The sequence below is a fragment of the Pygocentrus nattereri genome, chromosome 12, assembly GCF_015220715.1.
Source record: "Pygocentrus nattereri isolate fPygNat1 chromosome 12, fPygNat1.pri, whole genome shotgun sequence".
NCBI lineage: Eukaryota > Metazoa > Chordata > Actinopteri > Characiformes > Serrasalmidae > Pygocentrus > Pygocentrus nattereri.
In genome coordinates, this window is record NC_051222.1 from 8,300,410 (window position 1) to 8,318,161 (window position 17,752).

Consider the following 17,752-nt stretch of genomic DNA (forward strand, 5'->3'; position numbering starts at 1 on the left):
AGGCATGCAGACCACTAGAGAATGCTTCACGGCCCACTGGTGTTCCGCAGCCCACAGGTTGAGAAACCCTGATCTATACAATAACTTCAAACGTACATGCATCTTTTGGCTGAAAATGTCTTTGCACTTAAAATCATGTTAAAATGCATGTTAAAAACTGTTATTTTTACATATTTTATGTTATTTATGACAGCTAACACTGTTGTAGATTTGGGGACCTCGCTGGTGAAAATATGCTCCTCATGCAACGTGTGGAGGAACATTTTGTAGCATGGATTGTGCGTTGGACCCCTTCCCACAGCAGATGAATCTAATGATTGAAAGAGAAATCAAAGAGAACTTGTGTGTTCAAGGATATGAGTGAATGATCTACTATAGTTAGAATACCTTCATCAGTATAATATTGATTTTGCAGCTGTTGAGACCCAAAATTTGAGCAGGACCTTGGTTTTGAGTATGTACATGTGACGTTAATACGTAAAGATGTATTACATGGTCTGAAAAGCTCTTGAACTGACATCTCTGGCTTTTAAATTGCTATTTTAGGTTTTACAGGGCGACTCGCAGCTCCATATTTTAGTATATTTTTACATTCATTTTTCAATAAAAAATGAAATCTACAAAGCAGATTTTTCAGATGCACAAAATAATTATCACCTGTGAGAGCTGCTGTACGGGCGTGGCGAGGATGGTGACGGTGCTGCACAGCTTGGCGTAAAACTTCTGGGCAAGCTGAGCCCGTCCAGCTCCTTTAGCCCAGTCCAGAAGCATCCGCACACATGCCTGGATCTGCAGGACTCGGGAACGCTGGAACCAGCCCCTCCCAGGACCTACAAACACGGAGTAAAGAAACATTCCAAAATTTTCTCTTTTAATTTCAGTCTTGCACAAAATACAGCACCAAGGTGGACAGTATGTTCATCAGGGGTCACTTTGGGGCTCTAAACAAAAGATGGGAATGGTTGATTGTGGATTTTTAAAATAGTGGACTCCTGAGTGCTGCAACCATCTACAGTGTAATCATAGCAAGTTAAATCCCTTTAAATTTATTTTAGCTTTTTATTGATTGTTGTTCATCGTTTATTTTTCTGACAGGGTTTCGTTACGCAGTTTTAGAGATACAACACTGTTCTGACTGTGGAAAGTTCTTCTGATTGGGAATGCTGTGCTTCCATTCAGTTTTTTTATTGGATGTACAGTTTTTAGAATAATCGTTTTTAAATGACAATTTTCTTTGACTTAGCAGTGACCACAGAGTGTTGCAACCACCCTGCAACTCTCTAGTAACCACCTGGAACACCATAGCGAACACCTTGCAACACCCTAGTAACCACCTGGGATAGCATAGCAACCACCTAACAACACCCTAGCAGCCACAAGGAATACAACAGCAACCACCTTGCAACACCCAAGTGACCATGTGGGATAGCATAGCATCCACCTAGCAACACCTGAGCAACCACCTGGGATAGCACAGCAAACCACGTAGCAACACCCTAGCAGGCACATGGAATACAATAGCAACCACCTGGGATACCATAGCAATCACCTAGCAACACCTGAGCAACCATCTGGGATACAACAGCAACCGCCGTGCAACATTCTAGCAACCACCTGGGATACTGTAGCAATCACCAGACAACACCTGAGCAATCACCTGGGATAGCACAGCAATCACCTAGCAACACCCAAGCAACCACCTGGGACACCATCGTAACCTCTAAGCACCCTAGCAAAAACCTGGAAGACCATAACAATCACCTAGCAATAACCGAGGAACCACCTGGGATAGCATAACAACCACCCAGCAACACCCTATCAGCCACATGGAACACAATAGCAACCACCTTGCAACACTCTAGCAACCATCTGGGATACCATTGCTACCATCAAGCCATAGCCTAGCAACCACCTGGAACATCAACCTAGAATATACAGCAAGATAATTTGGTATAGAGTAAGACAGAAGTGTTCAGTAATAAGATGAATTTTTATACAAAGCAGCAAGTGACATAATCCCATAATCCCTCAGCCTGTTCAGCACTTTGTTTTGACTGAAAAAGACAAAGTTTTGGGACAATCTTTTAGCTTTTGTTGGGGCTATTTTTACATCTGGGATGACTTTTGATGACCTTTTTTTTCTCTCTCACCGCTCAGAAAATCACTTAAAAAACAGAAAAGTCCATTATAGTCATAACGGGGAGTTTTCCAGCATTGCAATTACTGAAAATGACAGCAACAATTGCAAATAACAGCCTTTTTAAAAATGTACATAAATGCATATACATTTCAAAATAGGTCGTTTAATATGAGCATGTACAGTATGTACAGTATTTTCGCTCATGGGTGCCTTAAGCAGGCCTACCTTCATCTAGTACAAAGACTGCCCCTGCTGTTTCGTATTCTTGGCCTGAGCACACATTGTGTTACCCCAGTGAAATGAACTGGTGCTAGTGTGTGTATATCTGTGTGTACATGTGTGTGTCTGTAAGCACTGCTCTGATCCTCTCTGTCTGTTATGACACACAAAGAGGATTATGGACGTCTGGAGAAATAATCACCGCCTGACAGTGCCCTCTCTCCACAGACACACTCACACGCACACACGGACACGCAAAACATATGCCACCGGCTGCTCTTTAAAAAAGGAAATCAGTGATGTAGCTCTGCAACGTGACAGACGAGGCCGGCTTAAGCAGTTAAATAACTAGCAGCTTTAGTAAAAATTCCAAATTCCCTCAAAATCGAATGACCCTCTAAATGCATTGTCCGGTTTTATGACAGTGCTTTCTTGCATCAGTCACAATCTTTCTACTTGGAAACGTAATCAGATCTGACATATCATACATTTATGGCATTTAACAGATGCTCTCATCCACAGCGACTTACAATTTTCATCTTTTTTTTTTTCCTTACACGGGTTGGTGAAGGTAGTGTTAGGAGTCTTGCCCAAGGACTCTTATTGGTATAGTGCACAGTGCTTGCCCAGGTGGGGACTGAACACCAGTCTACAGTGTACAAAGCGGATTGATTGTATAATCAATCAATGTTGGGGTTCACTATTTGCTATACCTTGATATACAGTAATAAATTATATATTGTAAACTAGATGTGCATTTCCTGAAGGAACTGCAAGAGCGCTTGAAAAGAGGTGCAAGTGTGTGTGTGTGTGTCTGTTTGGTGTGTGTGAGAGGGAGAGATGTATGTGTTTGAGGGGGGAGAGGGGGGAGTCATTCAAATTAACTGTCACTCTGTTATTATGCAGCTCTTAGTGGAGAAGCCTTGTTTGAGTCCGATTTGCACCCTCTGAACAAACAGTCATAACTCGGGAAATGTTTACTCTATTGCTTAACCGGATAGTTGGTGTGAGATAAGACCCCTTGAGGATTATTTTGGTGTAATGTTGTGTGTATTGACAAGAAAATGTCTGAGTTATGACGAGTTAAACACAGAGAAAATATTGAAATAAGCAGATTCTGATTTTGAGAAATTAATATGGGAGTGAATGAGGCAGTTTTCTGTGCCTAGTGCCAAACAAATGTTCATAACTCTAAAGTGATAAAATAATGAGATATTTTAAGGTTTCAGAAAGGACAAATTTCTCTACCATTTAAAACTGAAAAGTTTGTAGGTGAAAGTTTAAGGATTTTAAAGCAGATTCCCTGTGTGATCAACTGTGTCTGTGAGACTGAGTGGCCTGCTGTCATCTATGTCAGTTAGAACATTCCGTCATTCATTCTTATGGGAGGTTTTTAACTTTTAAGCTTAATTTTATTAAAAACTACCAATCAGATCGACTCGAAACACAGTTTGAATGGAGTCTGTATATTAAGCCATTCGGGTTGTATTAATCACAGAAAAGTGTGGAAGAAGAATAAGAAGTATGAGAGATAACAATAGAGTGTTTTTCTCAAGCATGATCAACATCTCAATAATGTTATGATTGTTATCAATGTAACTAGTAGGGTTTGGTTTAAAAGGGCTATTAGTGCTTTTCCAAAAGGAACCATCAAAATAAGGTTCTTTGCTGTTGACAAAGGATAAATGATGATTATTTGGGCTTTTTATACATCAATTTTAAAGATGGGAGCTAATATACACCTATTCTATGGCCAAAATTATGTGGACAGCTGACCATCCTGTTGGATGGAGCTTGTTGGAAAACCCATTTTCCAAAACCATGGCCATCAATATGGAGTTGCCTTCCCCTATGTGGCTATAACAGCTTCCACCATTCTGGGATGACTTTTCAGAGCGAGTCCATGAGAATTTGGAGAAGAATTCCAGGCTTGATTTTGTCCTAAATGTACTCAGTGGAGGTTGAAGTCAGGGCCCTGTACAGGACACTGGAGTACTTCCACACCAAACTCGTCAAAATTGTGCAAGGGTCTTCCCCAAACTGTTGCCTCAAAGTTGGAAGCATATAATTGTCTTTGTATGCTGAAGCATTATAATCACCATTACTGGAACTGAGAGGTCAAAGCCCTGGAAAACAGTCCCAACCCATTATCCCTCCTCTACCAAACTTTACTGTTGGCACTATGCATTGCAGAACATAGTGTTGTCCTGGCATCTGCCAAACACAGATTCGACCATCAAACTGCCAGATAGTGAAGCTTGATGCAACACTCCAGAGAAACTCCACTCCTCCACAGTCCAGTGGCATAGTTCTTTACAAAACTTCAATCAACGCTTGGCATTGCACATAGTGATCTTAGGCCGGTGTGCAGCTGCTCAGCCATGCAAACCCATTTCATAAAGCTCTTGACCCTGATGTTGAGTTCTTCTGATCGCTTCTTCATCGCTTTGAGGGAGTTCAAGGCCACCGATTCTTCAAAATGTCTGCGTAAATTATTAAGATGTAAACAGAGTCATTCAGAGTGAATGTAAAATGCTTCATTCTAGAGTCAGAATTGCTCACAGGTATGGTGCTAGAAGCACTAAAGAGATTAAATAATTCCATAGATTTTTCAAAATCAAAATACTCTACATAATTCCGAGATGTAAACAAATTCATTCAGAATGGTTTGATGTAAAATCGATGCCTTTCAGAGATCATCAACTCAGACTTCTTTACAGTAATAGTGATAGGAAACAGGGTGGCATGGTGGCGTGGTGGGTAGCGCTGTCGCCTCACAGCAAGGAGGGCCTGTTTTCAATTCCCCAGCTGGGCGACCAGGGTCCTCTCTGTGCGGAGTTTGCATGTTCTCCCTGTGTCTGGGAGAAAGTCTTGGCTTCCTCCCACAGTCCAAAGACATGCACTCAGGCCAATTGGACATGTTACATTGCCCCAAGGTGTGAGTGGATGTATTTGTCTGTCTGTTTGCCCTGCGATGGACTGGCGACCCGTCCAGGGTGTATCCTGCATTCCGCCCAATGACCGCTGGGATTGGCTCCAGCACCCCCCGCAACCCTGAGGGAGGAGCAGCTTAGAAAATGTGTGTGTGTGATAGGAAACAAGGGGTCACGATATCACAACACAATTTTATTTAGTATTTTAGTAGTACAATGTTATTTACTATCAAAACAACCAGTGAACATGTCTTCTATTTTTATATAATGTTGATAAAAAATATTTTTGCATGTACCTCTCCGCCATAATAGTCTTTTTTTTTTAAATATGATTTAGACCAACATCTCATTTCAGCACTACCATAAAACAATGTTTCAGGCATCAGGTAGTGTATTCATAATCATTTTATGTGATAACTTTCTGTGATTTAGCTTTTCAAGGCTAACATCTGGTTCCAGTCACCACCACTGTTCACAATTCTTAAATAGTAAACACCACCATGAACACTCTCTCTACCAGTTAAGACTATCTTAACACTAAGATGCTTTTGGGAAACTTATCATTTACTTATGAAGAAAATAAGAAAACTTGGTGGCATTTAAGTCCAAAGTCTAAGTCTAAAAGCTACATCAAAGAAAGTTATACAGGAAATGGTGAATTATATGCATGCAAACCGAAACGTGTATAATCACTGGTGGCTTTGGTGATTAAATACAATGGCTATATTTTTTATTGTAGACGTTCTTCACCATCACTGTAATCAGAGGCAGTAAATTAATCTACAATGAAGCACTTCTCACCAAACCACCCTAAATGACTTTGCTTACATCTGAATGATCAAATTCCACAGATTTTTGACAAGTCAGAGGAATTCCCTTTCATTTTAATACATGTTCATGAAACACATTTTTCTTCTAAGTAATTTTGGACCATTTCTATTGGTACATTCATAGTGAAGTGGTCATGCAGTGGTCAATTCTCCAATTTTATTTTCCAATTCTCCACTCTATGTTGTTGATGTAATTCCATGCATCTGCAGAGAGAGTCATGAGATCAGTCTCGTGTATGCAGGGTGGCAGGAGACACTAGGGGGCAGGCTAAAACATCCTGCAGCTCATCACTCTCTCTCCTACCCTGCATCTTTCACTTTCTCATTCCGCTCCCGTCTGTCTCTTTCTCCCTGGACGTTCTACCTGCCCTCTCACTCCCTCACCGTCCCACTCTCTCTCTGACTGTTGCCATGGAAGCAGCTGCTGTCCACATGCTTAATGAAGACGTATGACAGTGCAAGCGTGGCCTGGCAAGCGCGAGTGTATGTGAGGAACTGTGTAAGTGTCTATGAAGGACATGGCTTGAAAGGCAAAGAGCTAAAGCCTAAGAAAGCAGATGAACTATATACTGGAACAATTTGTCTCTTATCATTTCATGTGTCTCATGTCCAGATAATGTTCAGCTGGCAATCTGCATCTGCCGGTGCTGTCTTACATGCAAATCCAAAGAATTCTCGTCCAGGAAAAAAAAGTTTTTACAAAGCTTTATTTTGTTCTACATTATGAATTAGTGGTTGTACAGACTTATTCTGTTCTTCCTATTTTTCTTCTTCTTCTCATTTTTATTATTATTTATAAACAATGACCATTAAATGTGTTTTTCCCCCATAGAAATGAACGGTGGTCTGTGTAGCCAGTTTATATGAAGACAATACAAGCCCATTAGCAATAGGGATACCATAGAAACCACCTAGCATCCCCCTAGAACTACCTAGGATACCATAGGAACCACCTAGAAACAACCTACCAACACCTTGAAACACCACAGCAACAATCTAGCAACCCCCAATGAAACACCTGGGATATCATTGCAACCACCTAGTATTCACCTGGGATAACATAGCAGCCACCTGGAATACCACAGCAACCACCTAGTATATCATTGCAACCACCTAGCAATACTCTAGAAACCACCTGGGACAGAAACCACCTAGTAACCCCCTAGAACCACCTGGGATACCGTAGCAACCACCTAGAAACCACCTAGCAATCACTTGGAACACTATAGCAACAACCTAGCAAAATAAACACCTGAGATGTCATTGCAACCACTTATTAGCCACCTGGGAGCATAGCAACCACCTGGAATACCACAGCAACCACCTAGTATAACATTGCAACCACCTAGCAATACTCTAGAAACCACCTGGGACAGAAACCACCTAGCAACCCCCTAGAACCACCTGGGATACCGTAGCAACCACCTAGAAACCACCTAGCAATCACTTGGAACACTATAGCAACAACCTAGCAAAATAAACACCTGAGATGTCATTGCAACCACTTAATAGCCACCTGGGAGCATAGCAACCACCTGGAATACCACAGCAACCACCCTGTATACTTTAGCAATCATCTACCAACACTCTAGCAACCACGTAGCAACAAGAAACCACCTGGGACAGCACAGCAATCACTTGGAATATGTCAAAAGTAAAAATAAAAATTAATATCCAAATGAATGTGGTTCAGGCTGAAGTGTAAACAGGCTCATAGACAGAGAGAGAAAGAGTGATATGAAATGTGTGATTCTTGCACCTTTATCGATTAAAAGGTTGAAGAGGGAGGCATTGGTGAAGAAGAAGAGGTAAGCGAACATCTGGCTCTGGATCTCCGCATGGACCTGGTACTGCTGCAAGAGGTCAGCGGTGGTCTGGAAGACGCTCACCACCCTCCTCACTGCCTCTGGCATCACACACACGGTGCAGACACAGACCCCCGCAGCCCGCCGGCATGGCTCCGAGGATGAGTCGCCTCCGAATGGGTTGCAGTCCAGCAGGGCTGGCAAAACCACATACAAGGACTGGAGAAAAAGAGTGCACAACCACATATAAACATCAAACCAACCACACAAACATATACTTACATGCACTGATAGGTTTACAGTCCAGCAACACATAGACTATGTGTCCAAAAGTATCCAGACATCCCTTCTAATTAGTAAATTCAGTCTTTAAGGTGCCCCCCTTGCTGACACCGACATTCAACTGCATACACACAGCTTGTGCAACATCCATAGAAAAGCACTGCCAATAGAATAGGATGAAGCAGCTACATCTGAAGCAGCTACATATGAGCCTAAGCATCGGCTAGAGGGGTATAAAGTGCCCCCAGCATTGGGCTGTGGACCAGCTGTGAAACTGCCTTCTCTGGAGTGATGGAGCTCCATGTGCTCCCTTTGCAATGAGCTGTGAACCAGAACCCATCCGAAATCAGTACCTGACCTCACTGAAGCACTTGTGGCTGAATGCAGTTGAATCCTCACGGCAGTGTTCCAATATCTAATGTAAAGCCTTCCTAGAAATGTACAGGCTGTTACTGCAGCTAGGGGGGATAAAGTCCCTATGATGAACAAGTGTCTTATGTAGACAGTAAAGGTTGAGGACAACAAACAAAATGGATAGAAGGACAAAAAGATGTGGAAAGTAGAAGAAAGAAAAGACATTAATGTTTTACTCTTCCAGTTCCTTAATATTCTAAGTGAAAATAAGTTAACACATAAAACAAATGTATGTGGACAATTATTAGACATCCAATTCCAAAACCATGGACATTAATAAAGAGCTCCACATTAATATCTCTGTGGCTATAACAGTCTCCACTCTTCTCTTCTGGAAAGCTTTCCACAAAATGTCTGTGGGACCTTGCTTTGTGCACAGGAACGCAGTCATGCTGGAACAGGAAAGGGTCTTCCCCAAACTGTTTACACAAAGTAGGAAGCATATAATTGTCTAAAATGTCTTTGTGTGCTGTAGCATTTCCATCACCATTACTGGAACTAAGAGGCCCAAACCCTGAAAAACTGTCCCAGACCATTATCCCTCCTCCGCCAAAATTTACAGTTGTAGCATTAACATTACACTTCACTGGAAAAAGGTGGCCGAGCCCAAACCCTGAAAAACGTGCTGCAGCAACTGTCGGCTCCGCTTTGTGAGTTTGCGTGGTCTATCACTTCATAGCTGAGCTGTTATTGCTCCTAGATGCTTCCATTTCACAAAAATAGCACTTACGGTTGTCTGGGGCAGATCTAGCAGGGCAGAAATTTCACAAACTCACTTGTGGTAAAGGTGGAATCCTGTGACTGTTCCTCATTTAAAGTCATTGAGCTCTTCAATATGACCCATCATATTGCCAATGTTAATGGCTATATGCTTGATTGAAACACTGAAACATTGAAACACCTGAATTCAATAATGAGAAGGCGTATCCACATGTAGATATACTCTGAATTTGTATTAGCTTGGTTCATACAATATTGTTGTTCTTCAGGGTGAGCTGGCATATCTTGTCTTTTAGCTCAGCTAATTAGCTCCCACAATACTCACAGCAGGCAACTCCTACATAGAAAATAGAGAGAAATGCAACCTATACATATTTTACAGAAACTTCAGCCTTGCAAATATGTAAATTTCCAAGGTAGCTGCAGATTCTTTTGGAAAGCCAGTCAAAGGAGCTCATTTTAAAGCTTTTAAATTGTTGAAGAAGTCTAAAATGAAGTCCAGTAACTAGGTATTGTTCTACTGACAGCAACTGCACTCAAAGCGTTGCGTTTCAGCAAACAACTAGAAAAAATGCAGATGTTTGGTGAAGATTCATTCAGAATTAAAATGACTAGTTTTAATCACATTGTCTTACCTTAGTGATGTAATAGACACACTGCTGAAAAGTGTACATGATCACCTCCTCCAGAACAGTCATGGCTTCCTCATTGGCTGATATTGTTGCAGAGAGGAGAGATTCTTTCGATCCAGCTGAAAAAGAAAAAGCAGAATAAATGTATGAACAAACTCAGTAGCAAATTATGGACTAAGTTGCCAAATTGGCCAATATTCAGTGTCCGTGGATCCTGATTTCTTTTATAACACTTATATCACCTGAATTAAAATTAAGGAACTAGCCCCTAAACCTTTATAACTGTTTGTGCCACCTTCAGCAGCAACAGCTGCAAATAAACCCTCTTAAACCACCTCTTATAACTGGAGATCAGTCTTCCACATCACTGTGGAGGGTTTTTTGGTCCACTCTTCTTTGTAGAATTGCTTTAATTCAGCTATTTCGAGGTTTTTCCAGCATAAACTGCCTGTTTAAGATTTTACTACTTTCTAGTCAGGACTTTGACTCGGTCACTCCAAACCCTTCATTGTTTCTTTCAAGTCATTCAGATGTGGAGTGTGCTTTGGATCACTTTCTTGCTGCATAATTGGATGGGGTTGAGGTCAGGACTCTGTGCAGGCCAGTCAAGTTCTTCCACAGCAAACTCACTCTGCTATGCCTTTATGGACCTTGATTTGTGCACTGGGACTCATGCTGGAACAGAAAATGGCCTTCCCCAAACTGTTCCCACAAAGTTAGAAGCATTCAACTGTCCAAAAGTTCTTGGTATGCAGAAGCATTAGGATTTCCCTTTACTGGAACTAAGGATCCTAAGCCAACCACTGAAAAACAACCCCACAGCATTATCCCTCCTCCACCAAACTTTAATGTTAGCACAATGCAGTCAGGCAGGTAATGTTCTCCTGGAAACTGCCAAACCCAGACTCATCCATCAGACTGACATACAGAGAAGCGCCCAACGCCTGGCACTGTGCTTGGTGATGTTAGGCTTACATGGAGCTGCTTGGCCATGGAAACCCACGCCACGAACCTGCCACAAATTTGTAGGAAGGAAGAAATTTTGCAAACTGACTTGTGGCAATGGTGGCGTCCCATTACAGCACCACCCCCAAATTCAGTGAACTCTTTAGAGCTACCCATTCTCTCAGATATGTGTGTGAAGGCAGGCTGCATGGCTAGGTGCTTAATTGTATATACATGTGGCAATGGGACTGAATGGAACACCTGAAGTTAATAATTAAGAGGTATGTCCCAATACTTTTGTCCATACTGTGTGTGTGTGTGTGTGTGTGTGTGTGTGTGTGTGTGTGTGTGTTAGCAAGCACGTAAGTCTGAATGTCCGATGAGGGGCAGAGTGAGGGATGTTCTTCGTGACATGATTTGTGACAGTCCACCCCAAAAGGAAAAGCGCGCTCACCACTCCTGTATATGTTCTAGAAACCTGGTTATGGTTCTAGCTCTAAAATGGCAATCCATGAAAAGGGCACATAAAAGCAGAGAATAATTACTAGAAAAAGAAGATAACGTAGAAGAGTAGGTTGGTTTTGTCAAGCCAACTACTTAAAACTAGGCCCAAAGCTTCAATGTAGAATGGCATTCATAGTCCTTGTATATCCGTGTGTGTGTGTGTGTGTGTGTGTGTGTGTGTGTGTGTGTGTACCTTTGTTGTCCATCATCTCAATGCTCTGCATGTATGAAGGAGATTTCTGCTGGATAAAGTACAGGATCTCAATGGCATTTGACATCCAGAAGAAAATGAACTGAAGGTCTGGCACAAGGTCAGAGATGCTGAGCAGAGACAGCGAGGCTGGGTCCTGACTGCATTATATGCATTATATGCACACGCACACACACACACACACACACACACACACACACGCATATTATAACTAGGGTTAGCGTAGGACATTTTGCAGTGTCTTTTGCATAATAAACACAGGAAATGAAAAACATTATCATACAAGACCGTTCAGGGTTCAGTGCAGTTTAACTAAATAGAAATATATGATGTGATCAGACCCACACAAAGACACACGTACTGCTACAAGGTGGAATACGATACTCACTGCTGAGCTTGCTTCTGTGCCAATTCCTTTGTCTTCTCCTGCAACACACATGCGCGTGCACACACACACACACACACACACACACACACACACACACAATTAGTGTCATCAGAATTTGAATAGCCTTACATAGAAGGTACAATATACCTCAATACAATCTGTCCTCCCTCATCCCTCCTCTAATTCCTTCTTTCTGCTTTCGTGCCCATCTCGTTCTCGCGTCTCCTCTGTTAATATTCAGACTGAGCAGGGCTGACCTTCTGTAATTGGATTTTAATAATTAATCAGTTAAGGGAGAGGTCTGAAGCGGTCATTAAACGCTTCAGCATGGTGTCATATGCGCTCACTTGGTGGGAGATTCCCAAATTACACCGTGCCCCTCCTCCTCTGCTGCTCGTGAAGACTATCTGCAAAGGTAAATGTTAAGCTGAGGGGGAACAAAGACAGGAGGCCATGTAAGGTGCCTTTCTGACCTTCACAGAGGAGCTCTAGCCCCCCTTTCTGCTCATTTTTCTATTGAACAAATTTGATTTTATACAAAAGACAGCTGAGCACAGCTGTAAAGTACTTGATGTGCACACACCTGACTGCACACATCAATAGAATTCTGTAATTAATGCGCCAATTAATTAAAAATCACTGTGTTATTCATGAAATAATGGTTATGCTGGAATACAAGCCTTGGGGGGGGGGGGGCAGTTTACGGCCAATATTACTAATAATACATTAGAAATATATTAATTTATTGAGCATCAGTGCAATTTATCTTTAGATATCTTTGTATTTTGTTGCTACTTACTATAAAATACCTGACATTTATTTTTTTATTTGTTTATTTATGTATTTATGTTTGCATTGTCAATTTCCACACTACCACCACCATGTTTCACTGCTGGTATGATGTTCCTATGGTGGAATGCTATGTTAGCTTTACAGCAGATGTAACAAGAGCCTTGTCTTCCAAAAAGTTCCACTCTTCATCACTACACAGAACAAAGGCTTGGAGATCATCAAGCCTTTAAATTCCTCTTTGTTACTAGTAGTTAACTCTGTAAAAGCTCCACTCTTCAGGGAAGCTTTCTGCAAGATTTCGGAGTGTGTCTGTGGGAATGTTTGCCCATTCATCTAGAACAGCATTTATGTGGTCAGACACTGATGGACAATTCTTGATATGCTGTAATGAATGCATCAATTAATTAAAAATCACTCTTATTCATAAAATAATGGTTATGTTGGAATGAAGAACAAGCCTTGGGGGATTTCCACTGTAGAAATCATAATTGTCCCTAATTTGAAGACAATTTGCTTAGTATTTGTAGCAGTAGGTGACAGTGCAACATGCACATAACGGTAAAAAATAAGTGGACACCTGACCATCAGAAATTTATGAGCTTGTTGGATGTCCTATGCTAAAGCCATGCATTAATATGGTCGCCCCCCACGCAGCTATAAAAGCATTCAATCTTTTAGGAAAATTTGTGTCCATTCAGTCAAAAAAGCATTTGTGAGGTCAGGCACTCCATGCTTCAACTCATCCCAAAGGTGTTGAGGGTTGAGGACAGGGCTCTGTGCAGGCCACTGGGGTTTCTCCACACCAATTTCATCAAACTATCTTCATGGAGCTCACTTTGCACAGAGGCACAGTCATGCTGGAACAGGGAAGGGTCTTCCCCAAACTGCTGCCACAAAGTTGGAAGCATATAATTGTCTAAATTGTCTACTTATGCTGCAGCATTAACATCACCCTTCACTGGAACTAAATCCTGAAAAACAGCCCAAGCCCATTATCCCTCCTCCTCCAAACTTTACTGCTGGTACTATGTAGTCTGGTAGGTAGTGTTTTTATTGACATCCACCAAACCCAGATTCTTCCATTATACTGGCAGAGAACTCCTCATTTCCACTGCTGATGTTGCTTCCTAAGGAGGTTTGGAACTTTTTTCTGTTGGGAGTCTGGCACTGGCACTGTGCTTTACACCACTCCAGCTAACACTTGGCATTGCGCATACTGATTTTAGGCTTGTGTGTGGCTTTAGGCTTGTCACGAAGCTCCTGATGCACAGTTCTTATGTTGGTGTTCCTTCTAAAGGTAGTTTGTGTCCCAAACTGTGTGAGTGAGGATAGGCGATTTTTATGTGCTATGCGCTGCAGAGTTTGAGTTTGCATGCTGTACTGCTTTGTGGCTGAGCTGTTGGTGCACCTAGCCTCCTCCTTTTAAAACAATAGCTATTAAGTTGACTGGCACAGATGTGGCAAAGCAGAAATTTCACAAACTGACATGGAGCAAAGGTGGCATCCTAGGACAACGTCACATTTCAAGTTATTAAGCTGTTTAGTATAACCAATGTTTGGTACTGCCAATGTTTGCCTATGTGGAATGCATGGCTACGTGCTTCATTTTATACACTTGTTAGCAATGGGTGTGGCTGAAACACCTGAACTCAGTAAATAGGAGAAGTGTCCACATAGTTTGGGTATAGTGGGTATAGTACATATCAGCAGGGTATAGTGAGAAATTACCCTTCAAAATTGCAATAATCTTCCCTTTTTCATCTTTTTTAAGAACAGGAACCCTAAGAGACTTGCATTCACAGGCCAGCACTAATGGTACCATTAACGGAAATTTGTGGGAAATGAAAGGATTGTGGGAAATTTGCTCACCTTGGTTAACAAAAGAATTAAATTGTTATACTTCAAAGTTCAATAACTGAGTACTAACCCATGCAATGGTCTGAATCTTCTTGGCGATTTTTAGCAGCAGCTTCCCAAAGCTGCCCGGTGGGAATGTGTTAGCGGAGTGTTTGATGCATAGGCAGAGCAGGTAGGCTGGAGTCAGCTTGTGGTCATCTCCGCTTGGCTCGATTAGCGTGATCACCCGGTTCACCAGTGCATCCTCGTGAGCCCGCTCAAACTCCAGAGCCAGCTTCCGCTTCTGCGTGTTACGCAGCGGAGCCTTGGAGTTGCGCCGGGATGACCCGATGGGCTCCCGCAAGACATTCCCACACAAACGACATGCCTCCCCCTTTTCACCCCCTGATTCACTGTCATAGAGTCTCGCGAGAGCTTGCAGTCTGGTGAGGGTCTGGGCAGGAAGTGGTTTTGCACTCAGTGGGTCCTTGTACAGGAAGATGTAATGAGCACCAAAGGAAAGCAAGTCTCCGTGCCGGAGTGGCGTGGGACGCTCTATGCGAGTAAAGTTGACCAACACATTGCCATGAGCAACCGGCTCCAGGAGTAGCCGCGGGTCCGAGGAAGAGGAGGAGGAGCGTCGGGGCGGAGCGCGGCGGATGCGGCAGTGAAGCGGCAGGATATCTGGAGAGGACAGGCAGATGTTTGGTCGTGCGGATGCCGTCTCTTGACCGACTGTGTGCTGCTCTCTGTTTAGCAGGTATACAAGGCAGTCCTGTAGGCAAACAAGCAAGATTAGTCATAATGTAATACATGGTTGCTATGGTGTTCCAGCTTGTTGTTAGGCTATTGTATATTGGTTGTTAGGTGGTTGCCAAAATATTGCTAGGCTCTTGCTATGATATACCAGGTAGTTGCAAATGTGTTACAAAATCGTTGCTATGGTATCCCAGGCGACTGCTTTCATTTTGCTCTAACTTAAACACCATCAGTCAGATAGTATTTTTCCTTATTAATCTCATCAGTGATGTGGTATCGCCACCCATCACGCACTTGAACTGAAGTGAATAAGCAGCATGCATGCATTGTCTAGGTTGCCTAGGTCTACTTGCTATAGCTACCTGCTGGCATAATGACTGTTTAAGATTAAGATTAAGTGACCCTTATTAGTCCCACAATGGGGAAATTTCACCTCTGCATTTAACCCATCCGTGAAGTGAAACACCACATACACTCTAGTGAGCACACACACACTAGGGGGCAGTGAGCACACTTGCCCGGAGCGGTGGGCAGCCCAATCCGCAGCGCCCGGGGAGCAGTTGGGGGTTAGGCGTCTTGCTCAAGGACACCTCAGTCATGTGCTGTCAGCTCTGGGGATCGAACCGGCGACCTTCCGGTCACGAGGCTGGTTCCCTAACCTCCAGCCACGACTACCCCTCACTGTTAGAAATGAAGGTATTGTACAGGTAATGTGAATGTTCCCTCAAAGGTACAGCAGCGGTTTTAAGGTCCAATTGTGTACCTTAAATACGTTGTTCCAGGTGGAAAAGTATGTCTTTTTACCTCCTTGTAGCCTAATTTTTTATAAAATAACAATAAAATAAAAAGCCCTGAGACAAGACAGGGTGTGTGGAGCCAGTACAAATGCAAAATAACTTCAGTGGATTATGGTACAGTTATGTTCCCTGACTAAAGGTACTGAGATGGACCCTTGAGGCTACCACCCCAGTGACAAGAGGGGTACTACCCCACTGATAGTTTCATACCTTTTTTCATGAGACTATTTTGCGTGTTCTTATTCCACCAATTTTCCATTTTGTGAGTAAAATTATACAAGTAAGGTGAAACTGATTTGAAAAGATTCAAGCATGTCAAATCAGTACACACATTAAACTGGACCTGGACTTCCAAAACCGTCTTACCTCAAAAATGATTCTTACATGGTAGAACAGGCATTGCACTGAACCCTCTTTCTACCAGTTAAGTTGATCTCAACACTAAGCTGCCTTTTAGAAATTGTCAGCCCAGACAACGTGTGGAAAGCAACTCATTGCGCGTTCAAGCAAACTTGTACAAATTTCTGAAACTCCAGGTAATGTATATGTGTGTGTCTGCCCTGGGCTGGACTGGCGACCTGTCCAGGGTGTTTCCTGCCTTCCACCCAGTGATCACTGGGATAAGCTCCAGCTCCCCCCCACAACCCGGAAGGATAGGCGGCTTACAAAATGTGTGTGTGTGTGTGTGTGTGTGTGAATTTCCAGGTTTACCACAAGGAAGGTGATAAGTTGTGAAGTCATAAGCACAAGAGATTGGGCAAACCCCACATTACCCAGGTTAATGAGCAGCATTACTGGTCAGTACATTCTCTGATTTCAAATGGACAGACCAAACTGGCACTGGTACATCCCAGTGGATAAGACTTGCTCATGCGTTAAATTTAGTTGCCAATGACCACTCAAACAGGTTATAACTGCATGATGGCTGACCGAAGAACAAAGCCTTTTTACTCGCCTGTCGATTGTAGCCTTGCAGAAGCAGAAGATGAGGTGAGTGGTAGAGGGAGTGCTTGACTCCGCCTCCGTCCCGTTCCTTGCGCACTTCACTCTCTCGCGCGGAGCGTGCTCGGACCGGCCCGGGCAGAGTGGAGTAGTAGCGTTTGGGCTCCTCCCCGGGCAGGCCCACCAAGTTAAGGCTGGTCTCACTGAGGCTGCGGCAGAAGGACGAGCCATGCTGGAGGGTCATCGTTCCTTTAGCGCGGTTCCTCTGAAGCTTCCTCGCCTGAGCATTTATATCTGACACATAGAGGCATAGTCAGTTAAGCACTATGCTTCCCCAGCATGTGCTCAACCTCTTAAACCGCAGTGCAGTTCTTCACACTCATATCTACGTAACATAGTAGATACCAAATTATTTTACTGTAGGACAGCATTCATAAGGCTACATAAAATCTACGTAAGCCTTTCATGACAACTGACATTAACCTATTTAAGCATTAATGAAAGTGGTTCCAACGTTGGACATCATAACACTTTCTGGGGTGACCAGAACCTTTATGACAACCAATGTTTGTTGGAATAAGTCTTTTCAAATGCTAATGTAGG

At 42.8% G+C, this 17,752-nt stretch overlaps 1 protein-coding gene across 8 annotated transcripts in view; it reads right to left on the reverse strand.

The window, feature by feature from the left end:
* radil (Ras association and DIL domains) overlaps positions 1 to 17,752 on the reverse strand; it is a 48,620-nt gene that overhangs the window by 14,260 nt on the left and 16,608 nt on the right. For all 8 annotated transcript variants that reach the window (XR_005131220.1, XM_017714030.2, XM_017714028.2 and 5 more), the window contains 7 exons: positions 17,163 to 17,443; positions 14,743 to 15,426; positions 12,024 to 12,061; positions 11,618 to 11,775; positions 9,979 to 10,094; positions 7,882 to 8,146; positions 658 to 830 (listed from right to left, as the gene is read on the reverse strand). Coding sequence is in view for 7 of the 8 variants with exons in the window: in XM_017714030.2 (XP_017569519.1) it covers positions 658 to 830; positions 7,882 to 8,146; positions 9,979 to 10,094; positions 11,618 to 11,775; positions 12,024 to 12,061; positions 14,743 to 15,426; positions 17,163 to 17,443 (1,715 nt within the window). In the remaining variant the exon portion in view is untranslated. The remainder of the gene's footprint in view (positions 1 to 657; positions 831 to 7,881; positions 8,147 to 9,978; positions 10,095 to 11,617; positions 11,776 to 12,023; positions 12,062 to 14,742; positions 15,427 to 17,162; positions 17,444 to 17,752) is intronic.